Raw genomic sequence first — 14,427 nt, 5'->3', positions numbered from 1 at the left:
CTATAGAACACAAAAAATATGTTTTATAGTATTATCTGTTGTCTTAGACCCGAATCATGGCCAGAGAATTAATGTTATGAAGTCTTACCTTCCTGACTCATCATCTCTCCTTTCTGCTTCATAGCAAGAGATCATCATCATATTATATAAACTTTAGTTTTGTTTACTTGCAAAACTTGCTGCATGCCGACACCTCTAAATAAAAGGCTGTTTTAATCCGGTTTCACGGCGCATGAGCGGCATATATTTTATCGGCGTGCATGTAAACAATTGGGATTCACACCGAGACCAGGAGCAGCAGTGTGGGGGCGCGGGAACGGTTTTCTGCGTCAATTTGTTTTGACCAGCGTTGTTTTTGTTGCACATAGAGAATAACACACTTGCGCACTAACGTCTTTATTCTGGGATTACCACCCTACATTCATTCCCTTGCATGAAGTAAATCGTATCTCGAAGCTTTTGGTTAGGGCACAGTTGATTTTTACTGGGGCACATGTTTTTTGCAGTGTCTCCCCATGCCGCCCCCAGCAAGATGCTGCCCTGGGCGATCGCCCATATTGCCCATGCCCAAATCTGCCATTGGGTAAGTCTGGACATCTTTGTATATTTGGGGGGAGATTCATTTTGGAATATGCTTTTCCCTGAGCAGGTATAGTAAGGTGTCCTTTAGATGCTTCAAAATATGTTTTGTTTTAGTTTGTGATTTTGGTATGGTGAACGCAGCTAGAGCAGTTGTCTCAGGTACACATCTGTGTTTTGTAGTGGTGACTTGTCAATTGGTCGCCGTTGCAAACGCTGGTTTATAGTGTATAAGAACCCTCCGCTAGTAACTGTTTGAAGACTAGGGTTAAGTTAATTAGCTTTAAATTTTAGTTAGAGTGAACTGTTTAATCCAATCTTTTTTTCTCCTCAAATATTTTTGGGGGATATTTGCCTTACATTTGTTGTTTCAATGGCCTCAAAAGTTGAAGCATTTGTTAGTGCTCCGTCTGAAGATTTGTTAAATGATTTAACTAAAGATCGGTTGATAGAACTTGCAAATTGCTACGAGATTAATTTAAGTCAAGATAAACTTGTCAAAGATAATATTTAATTATTGATAACAGTGTTTCCTCTTAGATTTTTTCCAGCTGTGGCGGCAGACTCTGTTGGGCATTTTACACAGATCTACCAACTACATGTGGCGTTATTTCATTGACAAATGTTGTGAGCGCAGTATTAAGTCGAGATCGCATTCATGTAATCGCTTACGAGCATGTCAATCTCTGTGCTTGTGCACAAAACTTCTTGCGCGCCCTCAAATATCCGCTGCTCAGGTGCAGATTTTCTTGTGCGGTCTCGAATAAACACTGCTGAAGTGTGACTTAGTGCGTTTATGTAACGAGTATGTCTCCAACATTTATTAGATTTGCTAGGAATATTTATGAATGTCTCCAATAGACCTACAGAGCGGCATTAGTGTGTCCTGAAGTAAAGGGAAACAGCTATAAACTCCAGCAAGATAAAGTCATTGTATGCAGGGCCACAGACCTTTATCTATAAATAAAATATAATTATGGAAACTGTGTTCATCATAACTGAAAGCTACGCCGTGTTTGCTGGCCTCATGCATCACGCACCTGTCAGTCAGTCTGTCTATCAGCACGTCACCTTAAAGGGTGAAATAAATAACGCACAGCACTACTATGATTACAGAAACGTTTGCGCTGTTATAATTCACTTACCTTTTAACACGTTTTTGGTGCGATTATAACCCGGTATTTTAAATAAACGACCAAATGTTTTGAATGAGAAGCTGTAATGTAGTCGTGGCGGGATGAATTTTGGTGTGGCGCTCCACCACGGATAAATGAATGTAGCGGAAACTACAGATAAAGATGGAGTTAATTGATTGTGAAGTTTTAGCTTTAGAACTGTCTGAAAGTGCGTCTGATTTTTATTGATTAGACTACTGCAATGTCTCCCTTAACATTTGAGCAACAAAAACAACTGCTGTTAATTCAAAAAGAAATGAAAGACAAAATATCAGAAATGCAAAGTCGCGTGGAGATGTCTAAATATTAACACATTTATATTCTGACACTTCCTGTACGATCACTCACCTGCGTCCCTTGTGTGATGCCTTGTGGGATCTCTTTGATTCCGATGGATCCGCATTCGACAGTCAAACTATAGCAGCGACACCCAGAAGGACAAGCCAGAGATGTAGAGCACAGCTGGGCCAACATGAGCACCAACACCGCAGACATCTGACCAGGATTCATCTCCGAAAAAACACTGCAAAAAACAGGAAAGAAGGAGTGATAGAAAAGAGTCTCAGAACTAGGGCAAAAGAGAGGAAAGAGAAAAGAAGACAGAGATGGATTGCAGTTAAACCAGCGGAATAATTGGAATAAAAGGGAGAAAAAATAAAACGGGGCTTGTTGTTAAAGAGCGCATGCACGTGTGAGCTAATCGGATCCGTAACGCATGAGAATCCCGCTTAAGTGGATCGGAAAATTGAATCCTGCGGTGCAGAAAGGGAAGTAAGTGTAGAGTCAACATAAGGAGGGAAAAAAAAGACGGAGAGCGCTCAATTCTGCCTGCTGGTCCCTACAGAAGAGTCTCTTAGGAGGAATCTGTGGTGGGCTTTGGTTAATTAAACATGAGGCTCGAGGTGCACATGTTCACCGCCGTCAGGATCCCTTTTCTGTTTTAAGAGAATATGAAATACAACGGCAAACACTGGCCAGCGCTCATAACACGTCTCTCCCAGGAGAGCAGATCAAACCCTGCGCCTGCTCCGCTCGCCTCATCCATCTCAAATCCCCAGCTTTTCATTAAGACATGGATTAGAGGAGTTATGAACAAAGACGTGCGCGTTTTGGCCCGCTGGACCCAGATTTTGATTCAGCGGCCGACTGTATGACTGTATGTGATGGTGGAAATGGGTTTAAACTGTAAAAACTAAAATCGGTGTATGCATTATCATAATAATAGTAATATTAATTAAAAAGTCTGTTAAGTTCATCTGTTCCAAAGGATAAAAAGTTTAAGGTCAGTGAGGTTTTTGAAAAGTGCTTTGAATGAAAGTCTCTCAAATGTGTTCACCAAGGCCATATTTATGTGATGAAAAATACAGTAATATTGCCAACTGATATTGCTATTGGAAATATGTACTTTAGTATATTTTTCCATTTTATTTTATTTCTGCGATTTAAAGCACCATTATTATTCCGGTCTTCAGTGCCATATTTGCTTCTCGAGAAACTATCCAAGCTTTAGGAACAACAAATAATAACTTGACTTCTAGTTGATCATTTGGTATCAGAAGTGGCTTATATGAAAGGCAATGACCTCTAGATTACGCTTATATTACCAAAAGAGAATATGATCATGCCTTGATGTTTTTTTTTTTTTTTTTTTTTTTTTTTTTTTTTTTTTAATTAGGACAGTATATATATATATATATATATATATATATATATATATATATATATATATATATATATATATATATATATATATGCATACACACACACACACACACACATATATATATATATATATATTTCTGTTTAACAGAGATTTTTTTTCAACACATTTGTAAACATAATAGTTTTAATAACTCATTTTTAATTACTGATTTATTTTATCTTTGCCATGATGACAGTAAATAATATTTGACTAGATATTTTTCAAGACACATTTAAAGGTTAGGGTAATTAGGCAAGTTATTGTTTAATGATGGTTTGTTCTGTAGACTACCTGAAAATATATAGCTTAAAGGGGCTAATAATTTTGATCTTAAAATGAGTTTTAAAAAATGTAAAACTGCTTTTTTTCTAGCCAAAATAAAACAAATAAGACTTTCTCCAGAAGAAAAAATATTTTCAGACATACTGTGAAAATTTCCTTGCTCTGTTAAACATAATTTGGGAAATATTTAAAATAGAAAAAAAAATCAAAGGGCGGCTAATAATTCTGACTGCTGCAGTATATGTATTTTATAGTCATTTATTCATTTGATTAGTTTAATATTAATTAGACGGGTCGGCACAATATTTACATACATTGTATTTATTTTTAATGTATTTGGGTGCCATAAAAATTTTTTTATTTATATATATATATATATAGTTACATGAAAACATTACCTATTTGTTTAACATGCATTTTTAACTATATAACTGAATCAGTCAATCAATAATCTGCCCACAGTGACATCTGAACATCTATTATGTTCTGATTCAACTCTGATTTTGTTTTTGTCAGATGTTTTTGACACAATAAAACATATTCTAGACCCAATTTGTTTGTTCTTTGACAGAACATCATGAAAAGCAAGACAAGATAATCCAAAGTCTCTTTGTATCCTGCCAGCAAAACCGTTCTTTGTGCTGTTTCCAAAGCTACAACTCTTTCTTTCTTTATGTGAAAGAGAGTTTGCTGAGAGCCAGAGCCGCATCCTAGTCTCTCAGAAAGGATCAATATGGAGTTCTGTGTGCGTTTAGCAGTTCTAGGTCGACTGTCTGAGAGCTTACAGACTCGGAAACATGCTGTGACAAATATATCTCCTCTGAAAGATTTTCAGGTCCATGTGCATCAAAAGCCCTGTTTAGGATGCATGTTTGTTGATCCAATCACTCGTGGATGACACTAAATACAGGTGTAAGATGCATCTGCAGTAGGGCTGCACAATATTCATTCATTTCCCTCCGGCTTAGTGTTTATTTCAGAGGTTGCCACAGCGGAATGAACCGCCAACTATTCTAGCATATGTTTTTTTACGCAGCGGATGCACTTCCAGCCGCAACACAGTACTGGGAAACACCCAAACACACTCATTCACAAATACACTAGGGATGATTTAGTTTTATTCAATTCACCTATAGCACATGTTTTTGGAATGTGGGGGAAATGGGAGCACCCGGAAGAAACCCATGCTAACACTGGGAGAACATGCAAACTCCACACAGAAATGCCAACTGGCCTAGCCGGGACTCAAACCAGTGACCTTCTTGCTGTGAGGCGACAGTGCTAATCACTGTGCTGCCTTGCTGCACAATATATTAAGAAAAAAATGTTATGGCAATATTAGTATATGCAGTATCTCTTTAACAGAGATAAATTAAATAGTGATAAATCACATTTATTTGATGTGCCATGCATTTGTGTTGCATTCATAGGTTGTTTACACAAGTTTTGACCAATCAGATGGGGTCTAACTATTTGTATACCTGTCTACTCAGTAGTTGCTGTTGTGCTATTGGCTAGAACAGGGGTTCCCAAATGTTTCAGCCTCCAACCTCCAAAATAACAATGCCAGTACTCACGACCCCCACCATTTTTCAGAGGTGGTTATAAACATACAAATGTTGAATGCAACAGCTCACACACACCAATATGCCTATATAAACATGAGTATATTGACAACACAAAAAAGTGCAACAGTCTAACAACTATATACAGATGAAGTCAGAATTATTAGCCCCCCTGAATATTTTCCCCAATTTCTGTTTAACTGAGAGATTTTTTTCAACACATTTCTAAACATAATAGTTTTTTTTTATTACTTTATTTTAAACATATATATATATATATATATATATATATATATATATATATATATATATATATATATATATATATATATATATATATATACAAACACGCAGAACAAGAACAAACATTGGCTCATACTTTAGACAAACAAAAGGCAATATAAAAGAAAACAACAAGGAAAAGAGACAAAAGAACAAAAAAAAAACAAAACACACACATCATAGTCACAAAACATACAATTAAAATTAGAGAGGGTGTATAGCTTAAACCTCAGAAGGGTCACTGGATTGCTCTTCAGATGTAGATTTGTCAAATAAATCAAGAAATTGACCCCAAGTAGCCAAACATTTTCTCGTGGAGCTAGTCCATAAAAAAGCTAGTAAATAGAGTCTTTCCATCTGAATAACAGATATCATATTAGAAATCCAGTTCTGGAATGAGGGGGGGGGGGGGGTAACGGTGATTTCCAATTATTAAGCAATAGCCTTTTAGCCACCACCATGCCTTGCATTAAAGAGTCTTGCACTGTTTGAGGGAGAGAAGATGTGTTTTGTAAAAATCCAAAGATGGCAAGTTCGGCATCTGACAGAAAAAGTGTACTATAAGCCTTGGAGTACCAGTCAAAAATGTTGGTCCAGAATCTGTTCAATAGGGGACAGAGCCAAAAGGCATGAGCAACCGTGTCCTCTTGCATCTATCGCACAAAACATAATAGTTTTAATAACTAATTTCTAATAACTGATTTATTTTATCTTTGCCATGATGACAGTAAATAATATTTGACTAGATATTTTTCAAGACACTTCTATACAGCTTAAAGTGACATTTAAAGACTTAACTGGGTTAATTAGGTTAACTAGGCAGGTTATGGTAATTAGGCAAGTTATTGTATAATGATGGTTTGTTCTGTAGACTATCAAAAAAATATATCTTAAAGGGGCTAATAATTTTGGCCTTAAAATGGTTCATTAAAAAATCTAAACTGCTTTTATTCTAGCCAAAATAAAACAAATAAGACTTTCTCCAGAGGAAAAAATATTACCAGACATACATTATCAGTTTAATATTAATGAGACGGGTCGGCGCAATATTTACAGTACAAGTCTATTCTTGGTTTCATTTTGGAGACCGCTACTTGGAGATCATACACCATGTTCAGTCACCTGTATTTATTTTTAATGTATTTGGCTGCCATAAAGATGTCGCAATCCAATGGAAATTTTTTTGAAAGGCTGATGAATTTTTATTTGCATGTTTTTTATTTAATGTAACTATATTTTTATCTTCTGTAGGCCATGGATAAAATATAGTAATCTAAATAGTTTATTAAAATTGATTAGATTTTTTTGGAAATGCAAAAGTGCAGTTAAAAAGTGACCCCCTCTCATTGTTCCACGACCACCACTTTGGGATCCACTGGGCTGGAATGCCCAAAAGGTGAAACTAGAGCTGAAAATAAAAGCTATTGGCGGGAGTCGAGACGAGAGAGAAAAATGACAACAGCCAATAAGAGTCAGAATATTTGCAGAGGTATTCAGTCATTCTAAGTGTATTAATCTCCAAATGTTTGCACTTTGACAGTGTTTTAGGCTGAATAAGATTACATTTGATCGGAAAATCTATATTAACTTTTTACATTAGTAATAATAAAAATATATATTTAATAACTCATATGGGCGTGGGTTTCCTCCAGGATCTCCGCTTTCCCCCACAGTCCAAAGACATGCACTATAGGTGAATTGGGTGAGCTAAATTGTCTGTAGTGTATATGTGTGAATGCAGGAGTGTATGTGTGTTTTTCAGTAATGGGTTGCAGCTGGAAGGGCATCCGTTGTGTAAAACATATGCTGGATAAATTGGTGGTTCATTCTGCTGTGGCAACCCCAGATTAATTAAGGGACTAAGCCGTAAAATAAAATGAATGAATGGATGAAAATGAGGACTTTTTCTTAAAAAAATGTGAAAAGTAGCTAATAAAAATAGCATTTCACTAAGATATCTTAAGAAAAACTGTTATTTCAATACTCAAAAACAAAATTGCATATTCCATATCTCCCCAATAATCTGCAGTTCAAACTGCATAAGCCACAAATTCACTCACTGACAGGTCTGGTGAAATTGCAGACAAATGCCTGAAATCAAGGGAAAATCAATGCCTGTACAGGCTAGTGACAATCAAGCAGTGTGTGTGATCAAAGATGTGATCTAAGAGGATTACAGACGTGTTGCCAATGCCTGTGAAATATTTGGGATGCTAAAGTACTGTATCTGGACCTGTCAGCAATTCATAATCATGTATGAAATGAGCACATAAGTGATGAGCACCAGCCAATGAGAAAGCGGGATACAGTTATAGACCACAATATCAGGAACATGGATTCAGTTCTCAGAAAGGCTCCTTCTGGTTATGTTTGAAGCCAAAATGAAGGTTTGAACAAACTTTAGCAGGACACCTATATCTTTTTGATATTTCATCTCAGTTGTGTAGCACAACGGGGTACCATTTCAGTCTAGCACAAGAGCTCTGATTTCAAGTGTGATCTTGCAATAGTTCCTCATCGGTTCTCACTATGGACTGTAAAAAATACAAATGCAGTATGGATGGAGTGCATTAAGGTTTTAAATAAACTAATAAGTAATAAATAAATTACTGTAAATGAAACAAATGCCTTTTATAAATAAAATTATACAAGAGTATCATTCACCCGAAAACTTAGAGGCCAGACTTGAATGGTCTGTGAGAGTAATTAAGTCCACAGCATGCCATATTGTTTGATAACTGGAAGAAATAAAACCAAAAAGCAATAGACTGTGTAAAGCCACCTAAAACAAAAGCACAGGTAAGATATACAGTGGTGAAATAAGTTTTCAAGACATCACCATTTTTCTTAGAAAATATGTCTATGTGCTGTTTAAAGACATCTCTCATATGGAGAAATAAGTCTCACAGACTTCAACAGTGTGTAAAAATCTTGGTTCTGTGGGTCTTGTTTATCAAATCCGATCTTTAATTTGTATTTTCTATTGGATTCAAGTCAGGTGATTGGCTGGGCCATTCTACAGCTTGATTTTCTTCCGCTGAAAGCATTTGAGAGCTTTGTTGGCAGTGTTTTGAATCATTGTCTTGCCATCTTCATCGTCCTACTAATGTAGATGTTGGACCGAAGCAGCTAATATTCATTTACAATGAGGAAGGGCAGAGGGTTTCAGCAGATTTCAGCTGCTGTCTGGGCTTTCACCGTGTTTCTACACCTCCCTTTTTTCATGTGTTCGATACTTTTTCCTGTGTCATTTCATCTTATTACACTCAACTTAATTAGTAAAGTAATTAAATTGATTTCTTTTCATTTCTTTGGTTGTTATCAACATCTGGTGAAAAGTCAATGGAACCTTCATGAATATATTTTCCAAGAAAACTGGTGACATGTTCACTGTTCAATACTTATTTTCCCCACTGTATGTGCCAAATTCAGCAGCTGGAATTAGCTGAGGTGACCAGTCACTCAAGTGGCCACGCCCTTAATTATGCAGAATTTTAAGGCTTAATATAAATTAAATAGACGAGTTATAAACACAATTATCCCCTCACAGTTGTCTGTAAATATGAACAGTATGTAAATACAAAATGGTAAATAAGACACTTACTATGGGCAGAATGACATATTACTATTAGAGTCAGCAGTGCAACAAGAATTGTTTTGCAAGTGTGGTATAAATGCACACCCTGACCTGACAAAGGCAAACAGAGTTGTTTTTTTGGCACACAAATGTGTTCATGGAGTTGATAGTTAACCACTGAAATGTTTCTTTTCTGTACGTCAGGATGCGTTGCTGTCAATGGAGGGTCAGAAAGCGCTAGGATTTATTGTAAAATATCTTCATTTGTGTTCTGAAGATGATCATAGATCTCAGAGGATTGGAACAATATGATGGTGAATCATTCATTAATATAAGGGTGAGTAATTGAAATCATTTTCATTTTTGGGTGAATTAACACTTTAATTCCAGGTGCAAACAGGGCATTTTACTGCATTGTATTGCACTTGGATCTGCACCAAAATAATAATTTTGAAATCTCTTGGTCTGCATGAAAAGAAAAAAAAATTATAATAAAAATTGATCCAACAATCCATGCTCACAATATACGATGGCATATTACATGCCCTGCTTGAAAAATAATAGCATTTGCCCTCAGAATGAATTGAGGTTTAACCTGGAGCAATACGATGTGAAACGTCTAATTGAAATTTGATCTGAGAATAAAAGATGCCGCTCGGTATCATTTTGCATTGTCTCTTCATTGATATGTAAATTGCATGAGCTTATTGCACAATGTTAGATTGAAAGACCAGGACAAAGCCCATAAGTACACTCACGCTCAGAGCTTCAACAACAACATCAAAAAAGGAAAGTGGACTAAAGGGACAAATTAAAACATGAGGTGTAAATGGGAAAGCATTTTCCTCCTCTTGTAATCTGATCAACTGAAACACGTCAATACCGGACATAAACAGCGCCAGAAGCGACATGAGGCAATTTGTAAATGCAGATTTAAGATACATCTAAAGATCCTGAATAGTGCTCAAAAGTCTAATCGTGAAATAGCATCTCAGTAAGAGCACATGACTGTAGCCTTGTCTACATCCAAATATGCAAATTAGATCGATGCGCAAAACCTAAATATTGCATAAAACATTTGCGAATGAAGCACCATTTCAATCAATGAGTCAATGAGAACAAAATTGGCACCAAATATCAATAGAAAAATGGAGTTTGCTGCTGTTGGAGAATCCACTTTCTTACATAATAAATTACTTACATTTCAGAAGCGTGCTGAAATGCAATGAAGGTGGCTTTTAGAGGCATGAGACACTTTTTTTGGGACAGTTCAGGATATGAATACTCTTTGTGACAGTTCTGGAGATGATAATTCTGAACCAGTTTGATGACAGACTTTGGCTGAGAGATTTTAGAACATTTTAGATGTTTTACAATGTGCTCACTCTTATTGTCACCTCATCGCACATTTCTGGTCAAAATCACACAACTTTTTTGATACACGCACTGGAATTTATTCTGTAAATTTGGAAACACGTTTTACTTAAATCATGTCCTAACTACAAGTGACGAGACAAGATACCAACGACTAACAATTTGGCTGTCTGCAGCAAACAGAGCGTGACACAACAGAAACTTTGAAATAACAGCCATTAATTTTAATATCAGTCACCGCTCCCAACAAATTGTAAGGGTTATTCTAATTAATACATATTTAACCCATTTACCATTGTTAAAAATACATTGGGTGAGTGACCATTTGCTAGTTATTTAATTTTCAAGGTCTGAGGTGAACTGTCTGCTGCTGCTTTCAGTAGTATAGAAAAAAATGTCATGGAAAATGCTTTCTTAACCCCATTGGTAGCATTAAACGTTGAATAAAGCCCATAATCGGTACCTGAGGAGATAATTGCAGAGCAGTTTATGGTGTTGTTTTGCCTTGACGTCGCGGAAATAGAAACTTTCTAAAGTAGAAATTCTGCACAACGCTGTCGCAGAAGGTTATGTATTATAATGTAATATGTATTTATATAGCACATTTATTGTGTTTGGCCAAACACCCAAAGCACTTCACAATCAAGGGGGGGTCTCTCCACACCACCACCAGTGTGCAGCATCCACTTGAATGATGCGATTGCAGCCACAGGACAACAGCACCAGTGCGCTCAGCACACTCTAGCTATTGGTGGAGTGGAGAAATAGTGATAGAGCCAATTCTGTGGAGGCGGATGATTAGGATGCCATGTTGGGTAAGAGCCAGGACACCGGGGTTACACCCCTACTCTACTACGAGAAGTGCCATGGCATTTTAATGACCACAGAGAGTCAAGACCTCGGTTAAACGTCTCATCTGAAAGATGGCGCTCATTGACAGTATAGTGTCCCCTTTACTATACTGGGACAGTAGGACTCACAGACTGAAGGTTGAGCGCCCCCTGCTGGCCTCACTAACACCACTTCCAACAGCAACCTAGTTTTCACATGTGGTCTCCCATCCAGGTACCCTGCTTAGCTTTAGTGAGTAACCGGTCTTGGGCTGTAGGGTGATATGGCTGTGGCTGGGACAAACACGTGTTTTTTGTGTCACTGTGTTGCGAGTAGTTAGGACACAGTGTTATCAAATAAAAAGTTCATCCTACTCAGTTGTGTGCATAATTTTTTTATAATAATAATTATTATTGGTGGAGAGGAGACAGAGTGATAAAGCAAATCAACAGAGGCAACTGGGAAAATTATATCCTGGGATTTTTAACCTCGGTTAAACATCTCATCCAAAAGACCGTGTTCACTGACAGTATAGCGTCCCCTTCACTTTACTGGGGCATTAGGACCCATACAGACCATAGGGTAAGTGACCCCTGCTGGCCTCACTAATGCTACGTTCACACCAGACGCAGATGAAGCGTTAAGTGCGAGTGATTGCAAAGACGTGAATACACATCCTGCTGTGCAATACGCATGAATGAGACGGCATTTCAATTCTGCGAATCATCGTCATTCGCCTGAATTAAGCAGCACGAGTTGAAAAATCTGAACTTCAGCAGACGTTCGCACCGGGTAAACTAATCAGGAGCTTTCTCTTGTAGGGGCGTGATTAAGATATAGCACCTGTTGTTGGTTTCCCTAGGGGAAATCCTCTTGCTGACACGGGACAACAGTTCATCAAACTGAGTTTAGTTTTTTCTGAAGCATCGCTGAAAGCCTCCATTATCCAAGTATAGTTTCTGGAGGAGTTAATGAACTCACAGGGCTGGGTGCACCTCTGAAAGGGTCTAGTGAACTCAGACATGGCACCGAACGAATATATACACTGATTTTAGCCTTTCTAAAGTGCATAAACACAGCTATTCTATTAAAAACCATGTTAGCTATTTAGCAACGAAGCTAGAGTCATCGGGCAGAATCAGTGTCTGTTGTGAAGTGGATTTGACGCGCAAATGATTTATTCGCACGTTCCGCATCTGGTGTGAACGCAGCATAACACCTCTTTCGGCAGCAACCTATTTTCCCATGTGGTCTCCCATCCAGGTATTGTCCAGGCTCAGTCCTGCTTCGCTTCAGTGCGTGATCATGTGAGAGATGCAGAGATCTAGCTGCTGGCTATGCATTTTGTAAACACATTTTGGCATTTCCATTAAGGCTTTTTCATGCGATATTCCAAAATCTGCATTAAATAAATGGATGGAAACACGGCTAATGAATGGTTTCGTTTTGCTTGCTTTAATTTGGGGCTGTTCTTGGCTTAAATGTGTCACTGGATGATGAACCCTAAGCAAATGTGAATATTTCATGCCTGTTGCTTAATTTAGAGAGTATTTGAGAGGACAGCGAGCTCGATTAATGCAACGTGACCCACATAAGCCTTTTCATCTGCTCAAAGCATGAAGGAGAAAGACATGATAAGCATCAGTGGAGAAATGGCAGCCTATTCAAGTCCACTGTCCTGCTCTCAAACGCCATTGGAGGAAGAGAATAGAAATCACAGCAGATTGAATAAAAGGAGGGGGGAAATGGGAAATTCTGAATGAGTTTTGCTTTCAGCGTCTCTTTCTTTTGCTACGTGTGTCGCCTCACAAACATCGGCAAGTCAAAGGAAGGAGCTGTGGGCTGTTGAAAAGACGATGTTGTGTGCGAATCGACGCTGCCTTGCATTTGCGTCTGGATGCTGAAGTTATTCGGCCAGACGAGATCCTTTAAAAGCAGCACGAACATCTGCAGAATCTAATATTTAGCGGCTTCACGCTGTTTTATCATAAGACTCGTGTTTGGAATTCACTGCACTTTCCCTCCAAGAATGGTGGTGGGTTTTGAGAGTGGAAAACAGAGGAGTGATGGATGGATTTCGAAGATATCACAAATCAGACGTATTGATAGACTGACAGATTGAAAGCAATAGGCGAAGCAAGGCATGTATATTTATATAGCAGATTTCCTAGTAAAATGGTAAATCCTAGTACTTTTATATAGAAATAGGATTAAAAGAATCCTAAAAAAATCAAAGAAATAAAAACAACACAGAATTAAGGTCCAAGTGAACCAGAAGTATACACAGACTATTATTTCAGTATACGGATGTGTTTCCAGGCCGACACAGTGACTCAATTGTTAGCACTGTCACCTAACAGTAAGAAGGTCGCTGGTACGAGTCCTGGCTAGGCCAGTTGGCATTTCTGTATGGAGTTTGCGTGTTGTCCTTGTGTTGGTGTGGGTTGCAGCTGGAAGGCCACCCGCTGTGTAAAACATATGCTGGATAAGTTGGCGGTTCATTCCACTGTGGTGACCCCTGATGAAAAAGGGACTAAGCCGAAGGAAAATAAACTCATTTGTTTCCAGCTGAATATTGAGTAGGGGGCGGGGCTTTCTTTTTGAATAAACTAAAGGTTGGAGGGGGCGTGGCTAAGCATATTTTGCTAAGCGATATTGGAATTTTTTGATTTTGTTTTAAGGTTATCAAAACAACCTTTGTTTTTTGTAGGTTAACTTGCATCAATTGTTGACTTAACCCGTGTGCTAGCAAACTAAACATTGTACATTTTGATTTCATGCAGACTGTAACAAAAAAGACATTAAAAATGTATTAAACCAAGTTTAAAGTGAATAAAAATGTAAATATACTGTACATAAATACACTGTAAAAAGCTGCCTTAATTATTTTAGTTGCATCAAATAAACTTTTGTAGTCGTCTCAACTTACATGTACATTAATCAAACGGACTAAAATATTAAGCTAAGTTTAGTATAACTTAAAAAAACGTTGAAACCTGATTAGCTTATTAAAATAAGTTAAAGCAACATAAAATAATTTTTGTCTTGACTTCGTCATAC

At 37.5% G+C, this 14,427-nt stretch overlaps 1 protein-coding gene across 1 annotated transcript in view; it reads right to left on the bottom strand.

Annotated features, from left to right (window-relative positions):
• Positions 1-14,427, bottom strand: part of lrrc24 (leucine rich repeat containing 24) — a 54,797-nt gene that overhangs the window by 18,481 nt on the left and 21,889 nt on the right. Inside the window, exon 2 of the mRNA XM_056445412.1 lies at positions 2,103-2,277. Within this exon, the coding sequence (XP_056301387.1) occupies positions 2,103-2,264 (162 nt within the window). The 5' untranslated portion in view covers positions 2,265-2,277. The remainder of the gene's footprint in view (positions 1-2,102; positions 2,278-14,427) is intronic.

Source organism: Danio aesculapii, chromosome 2, assembly GCF_903798145.1.
Source record: "Danio aesculapii chromosome 2, fDanAes4.1, whole genome shotgun sequence".
In the NCBI taxonomy this organism is placed as follows: domain Eukaryota; kingdom Metazoa; phylum Chordata; class Actinopteri; order Cypriniformes; family Danionidae; genus Danio; species Danio aesculapii.
The sequence above is the reverse complement of the archived record's forward strand: the minus strand, read 5'-3'. Positions and strand labels throughout refer to the sequence as shown.